The sequence below is a fragment of the Nannospalax galili genome, unplaced genomic scaffold (genome assembly GCF_000622305.1).
Source record: "Nannospalax galili isolate Female #2095 unplaced genomic scaffold, S.galili_v1.0 scaffold267, whole genome shotgun sequence".
Taxonomy (NCBI): Eukaryota; Metazoa; Chordata; class Mammalia; order Rodentia; family Spalacidae; genus Nannospalax; species Nannospalax galili.
Window position 1 is genome coordinate 1,930,869 of NW_008357518.1, and position 26,583 is coordinate 1,957,451.

Sequence of the window (26,583 nt, forward strand, 5' to 3'; positions counted from 1 at the left end):
TGTTTTAAAATTGTCATCTTTCCATATGTGCGGGCGTGCACACACACACACACACACACACACACACACACGCACATAATTTTCAAAAAAGCGAAGGGCGGGGATAAACACCAAAAGTCTGTTGTAAGGTTATCCCAATTTTTGAGAGCTTTCTGTGATACAGAAAACTTATCTTTAAAACCTTAAGCATTCCGTGAATTTCTAAGAGTTAGAAAAAATGCAAATACAACCTTTCCTTGCATTAGTTGGGGATTTCAATCTGAGACTGGGTGATCTATGGGAACACAGGGAAGGAAAAGCAGTAGTTGTGATTCAAAGGAGGCTATGCCCCGTTAGTTAAGTGAAGCATAAAATCTATCAATTCAAATCTCATTCCCCAAGAATCCCTGCCTTATTCAGTTGCTTGGGAAGAACTGTAAGAGGAATGACTGCCATCTACTTTTCCATTCTGACACAGTAGGTAAAATATCCATGAGAAAGGAAGCCAGCTTTACTCTCTTTAACATATCCAAATGCTTCCAATGATACAAACTCAAGGCTCCTAGGATTTAAACGTCAAGTGGAAATTGTCTAGAAGTTTCTATGTGTCCCAGGATTTATGTATTAATAAAATATTAACTGATCGCTATCAATGTGAGCAAGGCTGCTAATAATTTTCTTGGAGGTTAATTTGGTAGATTTAGCATGCTAATATCAGTCTGTGAATAACTTAGAAGATGTGACAGTTCATCTCTATTGTCAACATCATAGGGTTAGGAAATGCCGTGGGCTTTAGTCAGGTACAGTTTTTTGTGTTTCTATGAAGGAATTTTCAAAGAGAAAGAACTGAGGGGAGAGGACCCTGAATGTGGTCAGTACCAGCTCATGGGCTGGGGTTCTGGACTGATTAAAACAGGAAAAAGGGAAGAGCCAGTTGACCCCAGGCATTCCATCTCTCTCTCTGCTTCCCGGTCCACTGATTTGTGAGCAAATTGTCTGGGGCCAAGTCCCTCCCACTGCCATGGCCTCCTTGCCTTGTTGGATTTGGCTCCCCAGAACCACAGAGCAGAAAAAAATCCTTCCTCCCTTTCTTTTTTTTTAAACATTTCATTTTTATTTTTTAAATTTTATTTTAAGTGTGTTTTATTCTGCCTGCATGAATGTAAGTGCACCCATGTTGTGCAATGCCTGGAATGCCCACAGAGGTCAGAAGAGTGCATCAGATCCCAGCAGGCATTTCTTCTAAATTCAGATTATTCTCTAGCTGCCCAAATCCCAGACAGGTTGCCCAACTCGACTGCTTTGCACTGAGATTTAGACATGTACATTTTACAGACTTTACTATCCCTTGGTACTTGAAATCAGAAATGCCTATATTTATTTCAGAACTTTCCCATTCATACATGCTAGCTTTAATGTTTTCCAAGAAACCAGTAAGGTGGTAAGTCTAAGAATTTAATAAAGAACTCCAGGACAACAAAGAAATTCTCAGAAGTTTCATTCAAAGACAAGCTTGTGTGTGGAGACTGCTGGATGCAATTTTGCTTTCAAATGTCTGTTCAGGGTCATTATCAGTGACAAGAATAATAACACAGCTTCCCATTGACAAGAGTCCATGGAAATCTGTAATTTTTAGGTGATCAAATAGCTCTGAAAAGCTACTTCTTAGAGATGATTAAGGGTATGAGCCAAGATGATTACCACAGAGACCCTTTGTCAAATACCCACGAAATAAGTAAGGAATCGCAAGGAAAAATTATACACATCATCAAAGTGGTTCTGAAAGAGACATACATGGGCTTCTCAACCAATTCCTGAGTTTCAGACATTCTTGACATTCTTAGACTATCTTCTTCCTAAATTCATAAAATTTCTATTCTTCTCGAGCACAAAAGACCACATGCATACCTTCATTCCAGAGAGAACACATTTGCATATCTATACATGAAAGGTTTGATTCATCCATCATTGTGGGTGGTGGGAAGGTGGGGTGGGGGCTTATAGCTCTAAAGCATAATTACTAATACCCTTCCAGAAAAATCACTTTGTTAAAATGGGATATTTGAATGAAGCCTGCCTCATGGGCCATGCTGGAATATGAAGTACCTTTAAGAGCTGAGGCCTTGAGTTGTGTATGCAGGATAACACAGGGGCGAGTGTCCATAGTTCCTGAGCTTTGTATAACAGGGTAACACAGGAACCAGTATCCACAGATCCTGAGTTGTGTGTGGCAGAGTAATGCAGGGGCCAATACCCATATCCCAGAAGTTATGTATAACAGGATAACATAGGAGCCAGTGTCCATAGCCCCCGAGTTGTGTGTGACAAGGTCACCCAGGGGCCAGGGTCCACAGCCCCTGAGCTGTGTATAGTAAGGTAATACAGGATCAACATCCAGGACTCCTACCTTTTAAACTCATCTTGACTCTGGAGGCAACCATTCATGGTATTCACCAGAAAGCCAAACAAACGACTGTACAGTGACTTGGCCAAGAGATCTCGGTAAAATGCAGCAATATGTACAGTGTGTCGACGTATTATCACGTCTCCTAAAATAGTAGGAAGAAGAGGAGGCATAAGGACAAGGAATTCCCTCATTTAGAAGTTAACAAAACTTTGCACATTCTATTTATTCTCAGCAGCATTTACATTGACCCCAAAAATGTTAACACTGAAAATGCCTGTCAGTTATTATTACATAAAATGTCTGCCTAAAGAGAGTGACAGTTGCCTTGACTCCAGCTGTGCACCTTTTGGTAGCTGTGTAAGTTCCTCTCAGAGAATCGGCCCTTCTCAAGTTCTTTCAGTAAGCTTCTGATAGCAATGCCCTGGTTTGAAGACTGAGCTAGTCCAGGGCATTTGGATACCTGCCCATCTAGAAAGTAATGGTCAAATCAACCAAAATACAATTTTTGTGGAGGTTGGGGATGAGCTTGGCCCTCCAGTAGAAATATTTATATTATTCTAGAATTCACATTGTGGCCTTCGGCAACATGGCTATCACCCAGTCTCAGACTGAGCAGGTATTAGGAGCAAGAGGATGCTGTATTTGAAAGATTGTTATCCACAGATAAAACGTACATTTGTATTTTATATCGATTGTTCCTATGGGTAGAGGGGGAAATGAGAAAACCCAGATAAAAACATTAACGGAGGAGGCTCCTGCTGTGACTCAGGAAAAGAAACCGAAAATGTAGTGAGGAAGAGAGCCACTTCTGTATCAAACTGGCAGGTGTCTGACTTACTCAATGCAGAAGGAAGAGGGATCAGAGGTGCCTAGAGTACCAGGTGAGAATGGGAAAATATAGTGAGTTCAGTAGTACGGGAAGGGAATTCTGAGTAGGCATGAGGTATAGATCATGACTCCCCAAAATTAGACCCATAGGGTAGCAGATCAAATCAGTGAGGACTTCTGGAACATGGACCCAGAGAGGCCAGTCCTCACAGCTACAGTGAGAAATAACTAGGACACACCTGTGAGAACCCATCGTCCGCACTGCGCAGGACACACAGCACAGTCAGTAAGCGTCCCAACCTGAGGGTTGGGAGCTACACTGTTACATGTTAGACATGTGAAGTACCAGTGGTCTGGCATTCACAATGATGGACTTTTCTAAATCTGAGCATTCTCCTCTCTTAAAAGGAAACAGCTATGCCCACCTCTTGACCTTCTGTAAGATCAAAAATGACAACATCAGAGCACTTGGCACAATGCCATCTGCTCATAAATGTCCAATAAATGACAGACCTGATTATGAGCGACTAGGCAGAGGGAGAAGGTTGGCCCCCCACACTGAAGGTCCACAGTTTATGGGAATAAATCCTCTTAGATTGATGGCTTTGTTTTTCTAAACTGACAGGTTAGTTAGGAAGAGTGGTCAGTTAATCAGAATGATCTCCCAGGAGCATGGAAGAGTTCCCTACAGTCAACCGAGGACCACGATGGCTCATAAAGGCTTTTTCCTTTGGCACTCAATCTATACAAACAGTTTCCCCATGTGGAGATGGGCAAGGTTGCATTTAATTTCCCTATTTGGAAGAAGATCAGGAGTTGTAGAAAGGTGGAAATCAGGTAGAAAGATTTACCTTTAAAATACTGAATATCAGTTGTTAAGGCGGATGCCAGCTCATCTGTGGATACTTGCAACATACCAGCCACTGAAATTAAAACAGGCTGTAAATGTAAAGTGACTGTGCACTTTTGAAATCAAGAGCATTGCATTATATATTTATTGTGTATAAGTTTCCTACAGACACATTAGAACACGCACACAACACACTTAAGGGAAAGTAACTTCTACCCTCCTGGTTAAATTCATCTAGAGAAACATCTTGAATCTTCAAATATTTAAACAAGATCTTGCAGCTCTCTGAATTAAACCATAACAGGTTTTTTTTCCTCCCTTCACTGCCCTCATAGATGACACTAGCTTATATTTTCCAAATTCCTTATGAAAGTCACTTTGACACCGGTAAAAATAAGGTGCTCGTTGACATCCGTGGTTTAAAGGTATTTTTCAAACTGCGTGTGCTTAGCAAGTATCACATGAAATATAGTATATGTTTCTAAACCAATGTTGTCAGTATGGTGTGCAGAATGACAGCATGAAAGTGCATCTTGCTGATGACTCCCTGAACCCTTTGGAACTGCGTGGTCCTCCCCTCCCCCACTACTTCATGCACAGGAAGCTGTGGCGTTTTGTACTGTGTCTCCATCTACTGGCACGTTTATGAAACTGCACAGCAAAGAGGTTTCTGTCCAGGTGGATTTTTACTGACCTTGTTCCAGGAGCTGGAGGTCAGAGACAAAGGCAGAGTCAGCCTCCGTCAGCGCGGTGAACTCGATATCTCCAATGTATAATATTGCTGCTAGAATAACGAAGAGATTCTCCACCTCCTATGTGTGCACAGAGAACAAATATAGTTGCTCAGAAAAGGATGCGAAGAGATCTTTGAAAGCCTAAAAGTACAAGCATGATGTATATTCTTTGGGTGGGTTTATAACTTTTCTGATCCACAGTTCTCCACAAAACTGCCAGTGTCAACTTTAGAATGAATTCTCAGCTCAATGTGCATTTCTCATAAATTGATGCTGTTCCTTAGATCTAAGAGGAAGGAAATGCTATTCTGATATGAATCAGTGACTTCTAGATAGCCATCATCATGCCAAATAAATAAATAAATAAATAAAATGAGTGATTATATTCTAAGCTCTAACTAGCCAGCGGTCTCTTTCGACTTCAGACTTAACTTCTGACTGTGGGCTGTAGAGAGAGAGAGGTGGGGCAGATAGACTGCAATGGCTGCTTCATTCAAGAGCCTACATAAGGGAGTCAATTCCCTAATTCCCCAGGCTGCTCTCTCTTGAGATAAATTGATGAGGATCACAGATATGGCCCCTCTGACGTAAGGATGACAAGGATACTGGAGGAGTGCTAATTGGCTAACTGCCTTTCAAAGTCAGGCACAAGCCCTGTTGGCCAGAGTTCTCCTTGCACACAAGCTACAGGAGGTAGAAGGTGGTTTTGAAACCTGGAGCTGCAGGAAGGAGAAAGAACACTCAAAGGCCGGTTTGGGGCAGTGGTTTTATGGTAAGAATAAAAAGTCAAGAATCAGCTGCTGGGGCTGGAGAGGTGGCTCTGTGGTTAAGAGGAATGGCTACTCGAGAACTCAGGTTGGGTTCCCAGCACCCACATAGTGGCTAACAACTGTCTGTAACTCCTGATCCAGGAGGTCTGATGCTCTCTACTGGCCACCATGAACATTGCATGCATGGGTACACTTACAGACATGCAGGCAAAACACCATTACCCATAAAATAAAAATAAATAAATCAAAAAAAATTTTTTAAAGAGAATCAGCTGTTAGATGAAGATGATTCTACAGCATGCCAAATGTTCAGCCTCATGCTGCCAACTGCGAAACACCTGGAGAGCAGGTAACCCAACCTTTTAAACTCTCTAATTTGTAATTTGGGCATTAAGTGCCTGCCACACCTAAGTGGTAGGTGCTCTGAAAACACACTGCAGGATCTATAAATATGCGAAGCCTCTCGTAGTTTGTGGGGCTCCCTTAAATCTCTCCAGAACACCTTATTTTCCTCATACAGTATTATAATTTTATCATCTTTAAAGAGAGAGCCTGGAGATATCAATCTCAAGTAATTCCTAGGTGTACCATTCTGCAATTACGGCACTGCTAAAAGATGCCTCTGCTAGTCCTTACAGCATGCATCGGTGTCTCCTAAAGAATTCAGTCTTGCTTTATAGAACAGCATTTTCCCATCTTCTTAAATTACATAACACATCTCCCCATTTTTAATAATGTGCATAACTCTCCAAATGGTCTTGTATCTGAATGGCGAGCATCTCTGGAAAAACAGGCAAGAAGGCTTTGTGCTCCCCTGAAGGATCTTATGATTAAGTGAGAGAGAATGAATTGTGAAAATCAACTATGACACGTTGCAATATGGTGAATTCTAATCAGAGAAAAATGCCCCCTGTGGGGGTCAGGAAACTGGGATCCTGCCTCTGTCTACAGTGGGCAGCAGTGCCCTGCTGCCTCACTAGCCTGTCTATTGTTGGCAATGGAGGACAGCCATGGGGGCATCTGGGTGGACAAGTCTCCCAGAACCATAATTACTTGTATACTTTTTAATACTTTATTAGTTTTGTTTTATGTGTATGAGTGTAATGCTTGCATGTAGGTAGGTGTACCTGTGTCCTGCAATGCCCATGGAGGTCAGAAGGGGACATTGGATCCCCTGGAACTGGAGTTACAGACGGTTGTTAGCTGCCATGTGGACACTAAAAAATTGAACCCAGGTCCTCTGCAAGAGCAGTCAGTGCTCTTAACCACTAAGCCATCTCTCCAGTCCCATTACTTGCATAGATTAATACAAGGGGCTCACAAGCCAGAAAACACCTTCCTTTAAATCGTAAGAGACATAAGATCTCACTTAAGTGGAATGATTTTTACTCTTCAAGTAACTTTAAAGGCTCAAAATGAAGGGACAGTTTCCAAGTCTTTTATTAAAATATACATGAGTCTTTTTATCAAAAAGGTTATTAGATTTTCTATCAGACACCTCAGCCAGCAGGTGAATTTTGCTGACCTTACCTTTAAGGATCAGTTGTGGAATTTCAAAGACCTATTTCCAAGTAACTGGTATGCTGGTAAAATGGTCTCCTGTCCCTGTCTGTGCTCCTGTTTCCTATCCAATTTTAGAAGGTCTAGGCAGGGATATTCTAGGCAGGGAGGGGTTGGAAAATGAGGACTAACATCACAGGTGCCAGTGCAAACAGGGAGGGGGAGACAGACAGAGATGTCCAAAGTGATTCTTTAACAGTACACAATTACTTCAGACTGTCTGTGTTCTTCAGGGTGGATTAGTGCAGTCATCTGGTCTGTTTGGGATAAATGTATGAATGGGCTTTTCCACTGCTATTGATAACCAAACTATGCTCTTCTTACTGTGCATTTACTGAGCATCTCTGGGTTTCTGGTTCCTGTTATCATTCCATCTGGTTTGATGCCCTCTCTCCCTACTGGACAGTAAGCTCCGGGAGGCAGGACTGGAAGCCTGCTGTCTGGCAAATCATCACCAGGATTGTCCACAATCCACGGGTTACACTGGGCCTCAGGAATTAGTTTTGAATGAGTAGCTTCGTATAAATGGTGCAAGGCTGGTTTTCTCAGTGAAACACTGATGATGTCACTCACCAAGTTGCTGAAGCCAATTACACTCAGAGCTTGTTTCAGAACTATGAATTTCTCCCTGTTCAGAGAACGCTGGACTGTGGATACATCTTCCCCGATGCCCTGGTTCAAATACCTGTTAGGATAAACATACTGCATTACGGCTTGGCTCCGAGTCAAACACAATGGTTAAAAGTCACCTCATCCATATCTGATCTCTGTCATAACGGAAATCACTTGGACGTTGTGTCGCAAGTGTTTACACAGATATTGGTACACAGGAGCACATGATGTTTTAGGAAAGGGACAGTGGCTCTTGTTGCACCAGAACATAATCACACTGCTGGACACGGAGCTCATTTACCTGAACCCTTCTTTTTGTGAGGAGGAACTCACCCGCATGTTCTGTACTTCATATAGAAAGTTGGCGGGTACCGGTGATGGCATTGCAATTCACATTTGCATCAAAGATGCTTAATTTATACTAATGTATTATCTCTTCTTGCCAGTACCATTTAATTTTGAGGTTGCTGATTAATTCATTGATTTGTTCCTTTCACTTAACAAACGTGGAGAAATTGACAACCAAATGCAGCCATACCAAGAAGCTGAGGACATAAAGGCAAAGGTTTCCCGCTGGGAACCTCAGCCGCAACAAATGGCGTACCCTGGGCAGAGATAAGAGTCAGCTACAATACAGTGAAGGAGAAGGAGACACAGCGAGGAAGATGAGCGGTGGGTGTGAGAAGCCTGCAAGTATATCAGAAGCCGGCGGGCAGGTGCCAAGAGCAGATCACAAGGAATCACTCTGCAGGAAGGAGGCTCTCTTCCCAGAGCCAACATGTGAGTAAGAACGAGCCTAGCTTGCACTACCTAAGTCCCTAGAACATGCAGCAACATGTGTGAAGGTATATAAAATTGGTTGTACACAGTGTGCACAGCGAATACATATCAGCAAAATGAGAGTCCAAGGTGAGAAAAACAAAGATTGCCAAGTTGGAGAAGCAGATATGTGTGAAGGTATATAAAATTGGTTGTACACAGTGTGCACAGCGAAATGAGAGTCCAAGGTGAGAAAAACAAAGATTGCCAAGTTGGAGAAGCAGCCAGGACTCTGTGCATCTTGCAAAAGAGTTCTAGAATGTTCTGAAAGTGCCAGAAACCCTCACTGAGGGGCTGGAAGTAGAGAAGAGGAGTAGTCAGGTTAATTCAGGAGTAATCTGGGTTTCCAGAGGGAGATTGCCTGGAAGGTTGGGGGAGACTAAGGGAGCAGGTGATCTAGGTATAGACCAGAAGTGGTAAAGACAGAGATAGCAGGGAGGGACTAAGTTTAGAAGGGACAGACTGGGCTGGGCTGGGAATGGCAGGTACTTTTGACACTTTCTAAGTATACTTAGAATGGGGTACAGGGAGGGAGTGTGTCTTCTATGATAGAAAGTCTTATATTTATATCAGTCATGCCAAAGTCAAACTACTTGTTAAGGTTTAAGCTTTGGTCCAAGAAATATCAGATAGAAGAATCTGGGGCTCAAAAAAGACTCGAAAAAAGCTTAGAAATCCTGTGCAGAACCCTGAAACCCCACAAGTGGATGAGCTCATGAAAGGCAGGACTTTAAACTTTTAAGGTTGTCTTTTTTTCCCCCTAGTTGCTGCATCTGAAAGAAAACATAAAATATTTGAAGGCAGATGGAAGGCTCTAGAAGAAGAGGAAAGGGATGGGAGATGAAGGGAGGGTAGGGTGAACATGATCAAAATGCTTCCTGTTCACGCATGAAAGTGTCACAATGAAATTCACTAATTTTTTTTTTACAATTCATATACATCAATAAAAAAAAACATGAAAACAAGAATGAATGGACCTCTTAAGAAAAACAAATTTAGAGCTGAAAAAAGAATGGGGTGTTCAAGACAGGAGTGGGAAGAGCAAGAGCAATCTGATCAGAAACATCAAAAAAAAAAAAAAAAAAAAGAAAGAAAAAGGAAGGGAGGGAGGGAGGGAGACACCTTAAAGATACAGACAGAGCAGAGCCTTCCACCCTCACCCAAAAGCATTTGTCCTTGATAGTGAGGCTCAGAGTGACTGGGGCAGAGCAGTGAGTGTAGTTGGTGGGGTCTTCTGTCTTCAGGCTTGGCTCTGTGTGAGTAGAGGAGACATGGGCTGGGGTGGGGCAGAAGGAATTTTTGGGTATGTCCACACTGATGCAGGACACAAAGACTGGGTGAGAGGCTGAAACTTTCTAAGAATTATCAGTGAGCAAGCTCCCCTATAGCCTCCCCACTGTGACTCTAAAGAAACCCACACCATGTCATACATCTTATGGCACAGAAAGACAGTGCCAGGACCTTCCCAGAGGAACCATAAACATAACAGCATTTTGATCAATGAAATTCTGGGTAGAAGTCTTGTGAAGTTAGTCCTGTCATTATGGACAAGCCTGTTTAGTACGTGAAGGACCAGGAAGAACAAATCAGAATGAAAATTCTCAAGGACTGTTTGCTTGATAACAGGAACATTTTCAGACCAGCTACAGATATTTTCCTCTGTAGCCAGACAACCTGTGGATGTAAAAATGAGATGATAGATAGATAGATAGATAGATAGATAGATAGATAGATAGATAGATAGATATTACATAAATATATAGATGATAGAAAGATACATGATAGACAATAAATAGATGCTAGACATGTAGATAATAGAAATAAATAGAAAGATGATAGATAAATAAATAATAGATGATATATAGACAGAGGATATTTAGATGATAGATAAATAGATGGATGTATGATGGAGAAACAATACATCAATTATAGTTAGATACAGATAAGTAGATGTTAGATAGGTGGGTAGGGTAGGTAGGTAAATGATAGATAAATAGATGATAGAATATGGATAAATGAAAGATGGTAGACAACTGATAGGTACATGATAAATAGATAGACAGATGAATTTTAGAAGAGCAATACATAGACTATAGATAGACAGATGATAGATTGTAGGTAGATAATAGACACATGGGTAACAGGTAGATAGATGATAGATTTAAAAAACAAATCTAGCCATGGTGGCTTATACTGGCATTCCAAGCTGTCTGGAAGGCAGAGACAGGAGAACTGTGAGTCCAAGGCCACCCTGCTGTAATAATACACAGTGAGTTCAAAGTGAAAGTGGACAACTTAGTGACATTCTGTCTCAAAATAAAAGTTAAGGAACAGGCTGGGGATGTAGTTTAGTGATTTATCATTTGTCTTGTATATGCAAGGTTTGGGTTCAATCCTCAGTCTCATAAAAGATAAACAAATTAATAAATATGAGGATGTATTAGGACATACCTGGAATCTCAGTAATCTGATGCTGAGGCAGAAGGATCAGGAGTTCAAGGCCAGCCTGGACCACATGAGACCCAGTTTCAAGAAAATCAAGCAAATAAATGAAAACATAACCTCTTTTATACAAAATTGAAGCTTCTCTGACTCTTCAGTGGGTCTAGGTTGATGTCCCCAGGAATACATTTCTTAATTAGCAAAAAAATGTGTCTTAAATGAGGCATTAACAATAAAAACTAGATGTTTATGTTTTACTAATTAAAGTGCTAATTTTCCCTTTGGCATTGCTCATCACGAGACCACACACAATTACAGGAATATACCTGAAAATTATACCTGGGAGTATATCAAAGCCAAGTATCTGGAGACGTCACTGTAAGAAACATTTCAATCTCCATTTTACTATCTGTGAGATGGAGTGGATGTGGATTAAAACTGAGTAGAATATTTGCCATTTGTACTTCATGGTGGTAGGGGTTTATCACCATGAGCACCACACTCAGGATTTAAGGGCACAGGTAGCATGTGAGGATTACCTGGTCAATCAGAGGCTTTCTTTTAGTCAACATGTCCTGACACTAACACAGACCTTACTTAGTCAAATAAATAATTGAACCATGTAAAAATAGGGAATTTTCTGAGAAACTTCAGCAAATATTATTAGCAGGAAAGAATAACTTAAGTCAAAAATTTCACATTTTCCCTCAAACAGACAATGAGATAAAAAGGAAGATCAAGGTTTTTCACTCAGCTCTTTTCCCCAGACGTGTGTCACCTGAAATCTTGAAATTGGCTGTGCCAAGGGACAGTGGCCTCTGTAGATTCTGCCATCCTCAAAAGGTTCTGATTGACCAGCCTTCCTTGGGGTCTAGCTTAGGACCTAACAGGTGTTATCCCGATAACCCACCACAGTGGCTGCCATCTGCCCTAGGGAAATAAATACAGGCCAGTATTTGCATCAGTACTCTCCAATTTTGTTCACATATTATTATTCAATGGTCCTAGAATTCTAATCTTGGAACTCAATATTCAATGTCTTCCATTTCACCCACAACTGAAAGTCTCACACGTACAGCAAGAACAATCGTAATCTCTCTTTTTAACTCATTTATAATGGAGCACATTATCACACTTTAACACAAATATCTCAATATCTTAAGCCAGAATATTAGAGATAGCCCCTTGTTAAGTCTTTACTTTTAAAAATATGTCTGTCAAGAGAACATTCCAGATACAGTTTCTGTCATAGGACTGGAGAACATAACTTAAAGTCTGTATACTGATTTAAAAACACTTTGTTTTTTAAAATACTTATTTGTGTGCATTTGGGCATGTCATGGCATGTATTTGAGGTCAGAGGGTAACTTACAGGAGTCAGTTCTCTCTCTCTACCATATGGGTTCCAGGGATCAAACTCAGGTCAAACTTGGATCAAACCTGGTGGTAAGTGCCTTTACCCACTGAGTCATCTCATTGGCCCCCTGAGAAAACAATGGGTGAATTAACAGGGTGTGACTAATTCTGCCAAGTCAAAGCTGGTGGGAACTAATATTTAAAGTCCAAATCCTGCAGACTGCTTTCCAGAACTCCTCTGCCTGTCTTCACTCAAATTCATGGGAGGAGTTATTTCAACTATTTGATAAACAAGGGACCTGAAGCTTGCCCTTATAAGATCATATAGCGGGTGATCACACACACCCTTCCTGACCCCAAAACATCTTAAGCTCAGCTCTGTTTCCTGAGGGAACCTAGTCAGTGTGACACTGAAAAGCTGCCCTGGCTGTACCTCTGTGGCTGGCAGTCGGTCCCTACTGCAGGCTCCTGGGTTCTCTAACAGAAAAAGGCAGTCCATGCCCACAGAAACATGCAATCACTGTTTCCACCTTATAGCTAGACTTTGAACAGAGACAGACTTTCTGGCTTTCAACATTTGACTGAGTTGGGTGTAAAGAAGGAAAGACATTAATACTGTTTTCCAGGAAATACCTTCAGATAACTGTCATTCCCTCCTATGGAACCATTTATCCATTTATGTATGTCCATTTCTTCTCTGCAAATGTAATCACGTAAGCATGGTCAGTACTCCTCAAAACAAAATCTATGGAAAATGTGTTTTGATGTTTTTAAAGTGGCAAAGTATATAATAAGGTGACATATGAGAGGATAATGTGCTTATTCAATGATGACTTAATTTCAAGGTTATGCTTGAAATAAAGACAAACGGGGAGGGGAGGGGAGGGAATGGAGGGAGGGGGAGAGGGAGGGAAGAAGGAAGGAAGGGAAGGAGGGAGGGATGGAAGAAGGAAGGGAGGGAGGGATAGAGGAAAGGCAAGCTTTCCTTTCAGTGCTCCTCAAACTCGCCCAGCACCACCCAAGTTTTCAAACCTCCAAAAACTTAAAGAATTGTCCTCACCCTCCGTGAGCCTCTTACCACAAAGCTTTCGTTATCTTTCTGAGGTAATGAAAGAGTTCCCAGGACACAAGGCAGAAAGAAAGCAAAGTCCTAGCTGAGAGCCAGAAGATCACCCACATGAATCCCTGAGGATTTGCTTCAAATCATGGGTTCATGAGATTCTGTTTTTCTGTTTGGTCATTATTGTATCCTCACTCTTTCTTTAAAAAAAATATTCTTTGAAAATTTCATACACATACACAATGCACAATGAGCATATCCATATCCTACTTCCCCCTCTAACTCCCCCCCCCCAGGATCCTCCCAACTTCATGTGAGTTATTTATATAACCTGATTTTTTAAAAAGTTCTGCAAAACCAGAAACTTCAGAAAGTGGAAGCATATTTCTTCTGAGCTCTTTCAGGTTCCTTCCTGAGAGAACACACTGATCCTTTTTCTTTGCTGAGCTGTATTCCAAGGATATGTTGCAGTATGGCCATTTGTGGGATTCTTGGATATTTCTACTTTGGGGATGTTGTAGTAAAGCCCTAGGAACACCCACATGTGAATGTTCCTTCAGTATTAAGCGTTCTTGCTGTGACTCACCGCATTGAAGGAGTACAGCAGCTGCTTCTTGTGGTATCTTTTATTAGAAGCCATCCCACACTTCTCCAGGGTGGCTGTACTGTTTTATAGGGCCAAGAGCAGTGCACAGGGAGATTTCTCCTCCACTCACTCACCGGGATTTGTCGTTATCACATTTTTATATTAGCTGCTATGTGGTGACATCTTCTTGTGAGTTTAATATGCATTTCTCTAATGGTTAAAAACAAATATCTTCATGCCTGTCTTTCCTGTGTGTGTGTCCTCTTTGGTGATACTGTGAGTTTTGTAATGTAATTAAGACAGCTGTTTTTTTACTATTGACTTTGAAGATATCTTTACATATCCTCAGTGTTAGTCATTTGTTGAATATGTGGTTTGCAAAATTTTCTCCAAGTCTCTATTTGTCTTATGATTATCTTAATGAGGTTTTCTGTACAAACAAAACTTATAACAGTGTGACTTTCATATCAGTTTTCCCCTGTATGGTTTCTGTGCCTGGGGTTATAGGTGAAAATTTTGACATTCTCTTACATCTCTAAGAGCTCCTTCTTTGGTAAAAAATTCAAAGCTTTAGTTTACTGCTAAGTTCACGATCTCTCCCCTTTTATTTATTTATTTTTTGACCCAGGGTCTCACCTGGACTGTAACTTGCTATGTAGACCAGACTGGTCTCAACTTGATGATATTTAGATCACCTCCCCTATCCACACCTCTCCTTATTGCCCCAGCCAATTTAATGCACTCTAATGTGTGTGTGTGTGTGTGTGTGTGTGTGTGTGTGTGTGTTCACGTGTCCTATAGAGTCTAATTTGTATCCCCAAATATCTTTCATGTGGGTCCATCCACTAGTACCTGGTTAACCTACCAAGAGTCCCATCCAGGAAAGAAACTATCTCTGCCCTTTCCAATAGTCATAAATTACCAAAATCTCCTTAGGCTGGGTTGGGGCTTCTTACCAACTTCCAAATGTCTATGCTGGGGTTTTGTCTGGGTTAAGCATGTATGACCATGATCCCTTTTAAATGCTCTAAGGTCTGAGTCTTTGCTTTGCTTTCCTTGTTATTTTTGTTCTGTTTTGTAACTATTTCCACGTTGCTGCAGATGGAACCCAAGGCCTTACACATGCCAGCATGTGGTCTGGCAGTGCACCAGTGAGATACATCCTGCTGTTAATTCTTTTTTTAAAAAAATTATTTTTATTTTATGTGTTTGAGTGTTTTGCTTGCATGCGTGTAAGTGCACTCGTGCCATGCAAAGCTGGTGGTGGCCAGAGGAGGGCATCTGATTCCCCGGAGAAAGGACAGTTGTTAGCTGTCATGTGGGTGTTGGGAATCAAATCTGGGTCGTCTGGAAGAGCAATCATTGCTCTTAACTGCTGAGCCATCTCTCTGTTCCCCACACTGTTAATTCTGCTTATATTTTGTTGCGAGCGTCTAATTGCTGCAGCACTTTTTCCTGAAAGGCCGTTTTTCCTTCTCTGGATTGCTTTGCGGCTTTATTAAAAACCAGTTGGATGTATTTGGGCGAGCCTACTTTTGCAATCTCAATTTGGCTCTTTTCTTTATGTAACTACTATGGTCTGCTAACACAATGCTATCTAGATTTTAAAATAGTTATGTCTCAGGCCTTAAAATGGGTGGTTGAATGCTCTGATTTTAATCTTTTTAATGATGATTTTGTATTTCAAGGCCTGGGTTTTTATATACAATGTTTAGTTTAAACTTATGTGTCAACACTGTTGAGGTTGCACTGGGGATGGCATCCACCCTATGAATCGTCCTGGGCGAAGACTGACATTGTCACTACCTGGAGTTGCAGTCCAGGAATACAGTATGCTTTTGATTTCACTCATGAGGATTTGTAGTCCAGCAAGCTAATTTTGCAAATGTTTTGCTGAGCATATACCTAAGTATTTCATTTTCTTTAATCACAAAGGGGTTTATGCCTTAATTCTGGTTCCCACATGTTGGATATTAATACATAGTAGCTAACATACAGGATTAATTTTGTGTATTAATCTTAGATTCCCTCACATGATGAACACATTTATCAGTTTTAGTTGATTTTTATAGGGTTCTTAGGAGTCCCTTTTCTCACAAACTTTGACCAAGATTTCTTTAAACTTATAATTTTATAGATAAGAATGGAAAGAATCTTACTTCATCAATCATACCCTTTTATTATAACTTAAAGGAAAAAAAAACATGAATGTGTGCTCCAATTGTGAAAAATCCTGCTTCATGTTCAGATGAAAGTTTTTATTATAAATAAATTTTGTTTAAAATAAGTCAGTAACAATACCTGTTCACTATATGCTACTTTAAAATATATATTTTGTTTATTATTTTTATTGTATTGCCTGCATGTAGGTAAGTGAACCCATGTCATGCTATGCTCTTATGGTCAGAAGAGGGCATCTTATCGGTTGGAACTGGAGTTACAGATGGTTGTTAGCCACCATGTGGTGCTGAGAATTGAACCTGGGTCCTCTGCAAGAGCAGTCAGTGCTCTTAACCACTGAGCCATCTTTCTAGCCCCATTATATGTTACTTTTTTTTTTTTTTGGAACCATTAATTAATTTTATTCTTCTTACCTTAGCTAATTTTTTTAAAGACAGGGTCTCATACAACTTAGCTTGGCCTTAAACACTATGCAGCCCAGAATGACCTTGAACTTCTGATCTCCTGCCTCCAACCCCCAGTGCTATGAGTACAGGTCTATGCCACCAAGCCTGGTTTATTATTTGCCTTCTTTTTTTTTAAAAAATTATTTCAAAGAGAGGCAATTTTTAACACATTTTTTTCAGAAATAACTTGAAGCAGGTTACATAAAATATATATAAAATAAGTTTAAGGGGGGAAAATGGGAATAAGAAATTAAAGGCCAAAAGATGTGCCAACATGGGGTCAACTTTGGTGGAATAATGAAGGTTTCCATTAGCTCTGTTTTTTTATTTTATTTTTAAATCCTAATGAGTTTATGTTTATTGAGCTTGCTAACAGAGCATAGGTTGGGGGTTTATTTACAGAAGAGTGCCCCCCGCCATTTACCGCTGCACTGTAAAGTCCACACTCAAATATAGATCCTGTGGCTTCCAGACAGCCATGCAAAATGGCAGGAGAGGTGCCTCCTGGCATTCTGGGCTTATATATCCTTAGTCCCTCCCCGACATGCAGCTAAGGTCGACTGATTGGGTGGGAGGGATAAATGACTCCCCAACTGACTCCCAGAGGAGCATGGGAAGGAGGTGTGACTATAGCTTGCATGCATAGTGGTTGGAGGACACTTCATTATATGCTACTTTTAATCAACTGATTCATTCTACTTTGTTCACTGACCTGACAACAAGTAGCGTACAATGTCTTTTAAGTAGACTAATGATTACCTGAGCAATTACATAGCTGAAATAATTAGTATATGGATGTGGGGTGCGTGTTATATTTTTCCTTTGTCACAGTGTAAAACAGGTCCTGGGATAAGCTTCTAGTCCTCTCTGAGAACACAGGGATAAAATATGCCTGTGCAGTGAATCACAAGAGGTTTTCCCTCAGAAGAAGGGAAAACCTTCCTCACAGAAGAATCGACAGTGAGGGACTCTTTTAGGATGTGCTTTGTGGAAGTGCAACTTAAAATGCTTCTGTGCTTGCTGTGGCCTCACTCTGAGGACTGGGAATCCAGGGCAGCAATGGTAGGATGTGAACAGCAAACACAAACAATGGTCTTTTACAGAAAACACCATCATTGAATTTCAAAGGCCTGTGTCCTCTCCCCGGGTCACACCCACTGTGTCTCCAGGATGCTGGACAAGTCAACACAGCAGTGCGTTCACACTCACAGGTGATGCCATTTAGCATACAGGAAAAGACTTCTTTACCTGCATGTGTGCCCATGGTGCATGGAGATGGAACACAAACAGAAACAAAAGATCCTATTAGGTAAAAGCAAAGTAGTGGTTCTATTCACCCAGTCAGAGCTCACAGGTTCCAAAAACTATGTTTTACACTGTTTTAATCAGCCCTGTGAATACAGAATAACGTCTTCCCCACCAAGGGAAGAACAACCTTTTATGCAGTGACATTTAATATGTAAACAGAAAACAGAGCAACAGCAAGCAGCTGATCTGCACATGGACGGCAGTTATGTTCTCCCTACTCTCCCTTGTTCCTGAACGGAAATACTTCACTTTGTTTCCAAACTGTCTGGAAACTATCAAGTAACTCTAAGTCATTCCCAGTATAATATAAATATGTTTTATTAACCACAGGTTTAATTTATAAATCTCTATCACTGAAAATACTAATATATTAGCCACATACAGTTGTTTGAAAAGAGAAAGCCTTCAATGATCCACAGAAAGAGAGAATTCACTGAATAAATTACATGCTCAGAAAGACTTGGGGTCCTGTAACATTTCTAGAATGTCTGATCCATATTTTTCTAATCAATCGAAAAATTTATTCAAAACAGCTGGGGAAACATTCTAAGCTTTTTTTCTATCTGGCGCATGGCCAGTTTTCTTGAATGTGGTTAGTGGGGAGAGTATGGTATGGGCATAGGGGACAAGGGATTTTGTCCTGTCCAAAGGGCCCTGGGCTTGGGAGCCAAAGCCCAGCATTAACCTGTCCCTTGCCTTGTGCACAGCAGGTTTCACTCTGCCAGGGGAAGGGCACCCTTGACTTCTTACAGAATTATATGCTGACAGTTGCCAGGGTTTGAATGAATGGGCTAGTGAAACAAAAGGCAAAGCAGACTTTTCTCAGAATGTGTGGACTGGTCTGGCCCTGATGATCATGGGTCAGCTGAACAAACCAAGGTGGAGGTGACTATTTCTGCCCAGAGTGGGCAGAACAAAGCTTTTCAACAGATTATATCAAGTCATCCAGGGGCTGCCCGAGGGCTCTGTCTATGAAGAGTGGCAGGTGCCTGTGGGTACCAGGATGCTGTAGCCAGGGTAGACAGGTGCTGAAGTTTCCCTGGGGGGGGGGGTGTTGTAATCTTGCCACCAAAAATATTGCATAGGCTCAACATTATTTTCTTTTCCTTAAAAACTTTATTATTTGAAAAATGCATACATATATACAATGTATCTTAATCATATCTACCTCCAACTCATGCCCCCTCCAACTCTCCCTGAGCTCTTCCCAACACATATCCAGCCTTACTTCATATTCTCTGTTTCTCCCTCTCTCTCTCTGTCTCTCACCCACCAAGTTCAATTAACACTGCTTGTATGTGCAAGAGTATGGGATCATCCACTGGGACACTGACATTAACACTGTTTTATTTTAGTTACTATCATTCTCATTTAAGAGCTGAGCAAAAATGATGATGTTCTAAGCAAACAGGTACTCACAATCCTAACACACACATCCACACACATCTTTGCTTGTTAGCCCAGCTAGCAGAAAAGGGACCTCCTATTCTATTGTACTCTTTTGGCTCTTGTTTCTGAATATTTTTAATCATGTGTGTCTGCTGGCCCTCTTCATGTGATTACCTATGAGCTATATATTTTCAAAAAAAAAGTCATCTAAAATGGAATTCATGAGTAATACCATAGTAAAATTTTAAAATAAAACAGTGCCAAGATAGTCGAAAGCAAACATGACTGAAAGGAACCATGACGTCTCCAAAATGGAGTTCTTTGAACTTCTCAGACATTCCTGCCTACATGCTTAATTTGTACTTCTAATAAAAATGCTTTTAAAGTAATGCAAGACATTCAGGCAGCAGGTTAACATTCCCCAAAAGTTGCCTCTGGTTATATGAGCTTTTAGGTCAGAATTGTTTCTACCTCAAAGAAAACTTGAAGAAAAGACCAAGCGTGTCAGTGTATATATTTACAGTTACTGATTGTGGTGGCATATGCCTATAGGTTATATTGAAGAAGTAGAGACAGGAAGAAGATCATGAGTTCAAGGCCGTGCTGGGCTACACATTTGATAGAGTACATGAAATCCAGTGGGGGGACTATGGGGCAGGTACAGATAGGGGAGGGGTTCTAAATATGACTATGATGTATTGTATGAAATGGACAAAAATTCAATGAAAGTATATATTGTAAAAAAAAGTTCACACACACATACACACACACACTCACACACACACAAGTTGAACAGATGGTCCTGTCACAAGCATGTTCTAAACGAGGTGCTCAAACATGGTGCTAGAGGGAGGGAGCATTGAGGAAGCTGAGCATGGGGCACAACAGCCATGGTGAGGGTCACCCTAGGTCCTGTCCTGGTTGGATTACCCTGGCTCAGAACCCTAATCAGCTGGTGTGCTGACACCCCTCTACACCCACTCCCCTAAATTTTCTTCATAGTTACAACTCTTCTCCATTTCCAGAAGGGAAATCTGTTCATCTGAATCTGGCATGCTGCAGCATCAACCACATGTTTAACCATAAGAAACAAGGTCCACTTTAGAAAGTCAGCTATTGTAAAGCATTTAAAGGGTTGGCAATGGGGCTGAAGAGATGGCTCAGTGATTAAGAACACTAGCTGCTCTTGAAGAGGACCTGGGTTCAGGCCGCTAACAACTGTCCTTAAATCCAGTTGCAGGGGATCCAATGCCCTCTTCTTGATTCTGCAGGTATTGCACAACATGGGTGCACTTATACACATGCAGGCAAAACACTCATATACATAAAGATAAATAAAAACAAAATGAAATTTAAAAATTAAGTGCTGACAATGGGTCTGGGGAGATGGATCATTGGAGAAAGTCAATAAAGATTAGTAAGCAAGCATGAGGACTTGAATTAGGATGACCAGCACCCACACAAAAAGCCAGGCATGGCAGAATGCACTTATAGTCTTAGGGTTGGAGTTGGTAGCGATAGACAGATCACTGGAGCTAGCTAGCCAAATTGGTGAGTTCCAGATACAATGAGACCCTGCCTCAATAAAAGACAAACAAAAACCAAAAAGGTGAGGAGGGGTAGAGGAAACTACCTGACATTAACCTCTATTCTCCACATATCCATGCACATCCACACATACAAATGTGCATACACATAAACATGCATATACACACCACACATGTGAACAGGCACACACACACATGCACACACTGCACCTCATGCTGCTTTGTGTCTATGATGGTGCAGGTTAGGATGCTGACCATAAGCCTTATGATGTACTATTAGTTGTTTTCCATTTAGTCCACACCATAAAGATCCACGCTGTCCTGACAGACTATATTCTTGTAGTAATCAGCTGTCTAAAGGCACAATTTCACCCTGGTTAATAATAAGCAAATTCCTTCCAGAAACACAATGTGTGTTGGAGTCATGGGTACTTGTGGAATGCTTTTATACCTTCTGTCTTTGGGGTCAGAACATTCATTTCTTCCATTGAATGGGCATGCCATCATAACAAATAATCCAAGTTTTGTTTACCTATCAAATTGCTCACTCTATAAGATATTGAATGTCAATCACGTTTCTCATTGCAGTGAACCCTGAATAAAGCAGGGTATCCTTTCTCCTGTCACTCAATAACAGGGAGGCTAAACAAAAGACAGGGGTGATAGAAATTTCTAGAATTCAGGTAAGGGTAGCAGTCTGTGACTCTCAGGTGAATCAGAGATTTGTAAAGACATGTCTAAGAACTGCAAGTTCGTGTCTTTGGTAAACACTGTCATCTTAAAAATGACAAAGCTTCAGTCAAGACAACAGAAATTCTGTTTCTATATGTGCCAAGAACTCTGGTTCCTGGGAATTCAAAGATAAATGATGGGTAGTAATTGTACACAGAGAGCAAGAAGATCAACAAGAAAGAAGGGATTTACAGGAATGAGTACATACCATCCAGTACCATATTGACATGAAAGATGTTGAGCAGCAGGGATTATTTGAGTCTGAAAAAACAAACCAATAAGCTTGCTCTTGGTTTGTTCGGATTCTGACGTGCTGGAGCCTGTTCTGATAACAATTGACTTGATCGGAAACTCAACTTGTGCATGTCAGTCACGATGGGATAAGATGCAGATCTGCAAATGTACTTAATCTGAGCAGCTTCTTTGCTAAAGGCTTTGCAATCCTGGGGATTCTTCAAACATTTGAAAGAAATCTCTTGTCCAAGGAAGGTGAATTTAGAAGTCATGCAGGTTCCTTGAGCAAATGTGCTTGTTATGATAATTATATTATGCAAGGCAGAACAAAAATAGCCAAATTGAATTACCACTTGAAATAATAAATGAAGGATTGAGAAACAAATCTCTAATCATGAAGAAAAAAATAATGAACCAGCTGGGCAGGACATGCAAGGCAGCCCTGGTACTCCACTGGGGCACTAGTGTGTAGGACGTGTTTACTATAGACTAACAATGGGCTATATTTGTGTAGGAATCTACAAAATAGCTTATTGTTTGTATATATATATATACATATATATATATATATAACTAAACTTCTACGTATTTAATAAAATTCAATTAATCAAAATATGAGTTAAAGAGGATGTGTTTCTTGTAACCAAAGCAATACCACAAGTCATATAAATTCTAGGATAATCTGAGTTTTCATAGCTACATAGCTACAGCACGAGAGAGTATATCTCTCATTTGAATACATGCCTAGAGAGCACTCTGAGAGAACCACAGAGCAAGCTATTTCTGGGTTGTGGCTGACTCTCTTCATGGTGTTTGGTCACACAGAGAGGACGTTTCTTCATTTTAGAATGTCAGAGGGGACAGAACAGGATTAGGACCCAGGAAAGGGCTGGTGTCACTCTGAGTCCATCCCAGGCTCCGTCTGCCATGGTGGATCTTGACCTCTCCTCGCTACCTTTTACTGAACACGGATTCAGACTGTAGACTTCACCTAGTCATTCACCCGGTGCAGCCACTTTCCTAAATTCCTTCTCTCTGAGAGTCATGCATGCCAAACAAGTCTTGTGCAACTGAAGCAGCACTGGGTAGCAGAAAGTGACAGGGGCAGCCCAAGGTGAGTAGAAGGTCTTCCAAATGACCCCTCTTATAAAGCATAAGAGACATGATCTGGTATAACACGGGCTGGATGTTACCCTGGGAAATTGGGCTCGCTCTAAAGACTTCTTCTGTGGCATCAGTCCTGTGCTTTGATCCTCAGTCACCTGAACTTCTTTGCTGCTGCTTGTAGGGTTCACACTCTCTTTATTTTTAAATGACCGTTCAAAATCATCTGTGAGCAGACATTTCATGGGTACGAGTATATAGGGAAAACACAAGCATTCTTTCCCTGTGCTGGCAATAGATGAAAATATAGGGGAAGGGAAGGCAGTTAAGACAAACAGGCAGTCATCTTGCATGCTGTTCTGTTTACCATGAAATATTTGAACAGGTGAGCTATTACAACATGTTTGGGACAAAGTGTTCTGTTCTAGATGTTACACACAGATGCTATGCAAATCACAGACAGAATGGGTCGTCTATGACAGACGATAGAACTGTGGGTGATGCCACTCAGGGCCTTCTGTGGATATTGTGAGAATTTTATTTTGTGTGGAAGTATCAGCTAAATATATTTCAAAAGCTAACTGTCTGGGTAAACTATTTCTAATGATGTTCCACAAATGTGTAGAGAAATGTTTAGAATTTGCAAAATATAATGCTGGAATGAAATTTAGTAAGATCTACTATCTGGGCTGATGATTATCTGCTGTAAACTTCCCCTTTAGTTAGTAATAATCATGTGCCTGCAGAAGGTTCCAAATGTTCCATCCTGTATTAATAGGTAGCTCTGACAGGTTAAAGTAGTCCAAGAGCACTATGTATTCTGAATTTATAAATAAGCAAAACAAAGAATCTCCTCATTTCTTTAAATAGGAAACATTCTTCCAGGTATCTATGACTTGTTTAGTTCTCTGTGACCCTGTAGACCAGGTCATCTGGAAACATGCCTTTGAGAAAGATAGCTTGTATCTCCAGAGGGAAGAGTATACTCAGCTGCCTGGAGGCCAAACCTGTTCTTCAGAGTGCATGGGGTCTTCTACTTGCTCTAAGAAGTCCCTTTCGAATGGCCACATGGGGAAAGAGAGCATATTGTCATGGTCCTGGAAACCCAGTAAATAATTGAGGTGCTAGGCCTCAGTGGAAGGATGCTCTGTAAAACATCTGCCCAAGGATATCCAGGTAGACAGCATATACTCTGTTGGTAAACACTGATGGATAGCTGGATGGCTGCCCCAGAGGAAGCAGGACCACAGCCAGCCTTCTCCGGTTTGCAGACATTCAAACTTAGGCTGTGTGTTGGGGATTCTAAGCTGGGAATCCACATGAAGCACATCTTTGGAAAGGCTCCTGAGCAACCAACTGAAGGGAAGCTTCCAGAAGACACCCTTGACACAGGACTTCCCAGCTAAGACTCAGGAACACCACATGTCCTGGTTTCATTTCTGTTGCTGTGATAAAATGTCCCAACCAAAAGCAATTTCTAGGAGAGAGGGTCTATTCAGCTTACAATTCCAGGTTACATACAGCCCATGACTGCAGGGAAGTCAAGGCAGAACTTTAAGCAGTTGGTCACATCCACATTCAGAGTAGAGAGAATGCTGGGTGTGATGTCACATGCCTTTAATCCCAGCATCAGGAGGCAGAGGCAGGCAGACCACTGTGAGATGGAGGCCAGCCTGGTCTGTATAGTGAGTTCCAGGCCAGCTGGGCCTACAGGGAGACCCTGTCTCAAACAAACAACAAAAAAGAGCAGTGATAGATGGATACACACCTACCGTCAGCTTGCTCTCTATGCTTCCGCAGTCCAGTATCCCCTGCCCAGAGAACAGTGTGGCCCACAGTAAGATGGGTCTTCCAACATCAGTTAACATACTCTTCCTGTAGACACGTTATAGACCAACCTAATCTGGATAATTCCTCATGGAGACTCTCTTCTCAGGTGATCATATATGGTGGCAAGTTGACGGTCAATAATATCATTCTATGTCACACTGTAAGTTACAGATCACAGAGAAATACCCTTCCTGATGAACCAGCAGCAGTGCTAATAAGCAGCAACAGTAAACACTCAGGAAGACATAACATGCCTGATTGTATAAGAAGTATACTTAAGGTATCTCCAAAAACAAAAAGAACTGGCATCTGAGAGAAGGACAAAACAATATTTGAGAGAAAAATGGATTTTTAAGGTACAAAGTAGGACTCAGAAGAAAAAGTTACTTGAAATATTCAGAGTGTAATTGTCACCTGAGCCGCTGCTCACAGAGGGACGAGCAACACAAAATGTGATAAAGAAACCACCCAGACTGAAGCTCAGAGGCAGAGACGAAAACGTTAAAGAGAACTTGGGAGGAAACACGGAGTCAGAAAGGACAGTCTCCTAAGAGTCCCAGAGCATGGGAGAAAGACAGGCAGAGGAGGAGTCAGGAGGAGAAGACCTGCGGAGCTATGTTCGTTGTGTCATTTCTTTAAGTTCACACTCACTATGTGCCAATGAAGATGGCAGAAGTTAAAACACAGAGTTAGCTCAGAGTCCCGAATCTTACGATTTGAGGCATCAGGAGGAGCTGTATAGACAAGGCAGGACCCACAATGAATGCCTCAGTGAGGAAAAGCACACAGCACACACACCCATTCAGAAGGTGGAGAAGACTGCCAGTGACACAGGTCAGGATGGGCATCAGGGACAGCCACAGCTATGCTCAGAGACAAGGCTTCCTGCCAGGAAGGGAGGGAACGCCACGCTCCTTTGTCCTTACACCAAATGGGGCAAAGCAAGATGAGGGGATGGACGACAGCTGAAGGAGGAAGGCTGTGCCAAGTGCTGGCAGGGGATTGACTTCAATAGGGGCAAAGATGTTGACAGAGATTTTTAGATGGGCAAGCATGTCTCCAAGCAGTAGTTTCTGAAGTTTGTCCACCACAGAAACTTCAAACCTGAATTCTAAGGATGGACAATTTATCAAACAGGGGGCATAGATCTGCTCATCTCATAGAGGAGTAAACTACTGCAACAGGCTGTTTGCAGAGGGAACTGTGACTAAGCACCACCAGCGTCAATCACAGTTCAATGTGGACATGGATGGTTGCTACCCATTCTTCTCCAAGAACTGCATTAGGGACCACCGTGCCTGTTTCTCTACAGCCATATCAAGCCACTGGTACTTCCAGTAGTGCTTCTAAAGTCTTTTCCACCCACAACCCCATTTCACCCAGAAAATTCTTATGGTATCCTGCTGTGATGGCCGATATTGGTCATCAACTCAACTGATCTAGGAAGAGGGAGCTTCAGTTGAAGAAGTTCCTCCATCAGATTGGCCTGCAGCCATGTCTATGAAGAATTCTGTTGACTGTTGATTGATGTGGGAGGGTCCAGCCCACTGTGGGTGGGGCCACTCCTAGGCAGGTGGTCCTGGGTTACATAAGAAAACAGGCTGAGCACAAGGAGAAGAGAGCCAGCCAGTAAGCAGCATTCCTCTGAGGCACTTCAAGCTCTTACCCTGAGTTCCTGCCTTGGTTTCCTTTGATGATGGACTGTAACCTGTAAGCCAAATAGCCCCATTTCTCACCAAGACGCTTTTGATCAGGGTGTTTTATCACAACAACATAAAAAAGGTATACAAATCAGGTATTTACTAATAA

The 26,583-nt window shown here is 41.4% G+C and overlaps 1 protein-coding gene across 1 annotated transcript in view; it reads right to left on the reverse strand.

Annotated features, from left to right (window-relative positions):
* Myo16 (myosin XVI) overlaps positions 1-26,583 on the reverse strand; it is a 497,779-nt gene that overhangs the window by 230,972 nt on the left and 240,224 nt on the right. The window contains exons 16-19 of the mRNA XM_029557215.1: positions 7,702-7,813; positions 4,759-4,876; positions 4,066-4,137; positions 2,387-2,528 (exon numbers count right to left, since the gene is read on the reverse strand). Of these exons, the coding sequence (XP_029413075.1) occupies positions 2,387-2,528; positions 4,066-4,137; positions 4,759-4,876; positions 7,702-7,813 (444 nt within the window). The remainder of the gene's footprint in view (positions 1-2,386; positions 2,529-4,065; positions 4,138-4,758; positions 4,877-7,701; positions 7,814-26,583) is intronic.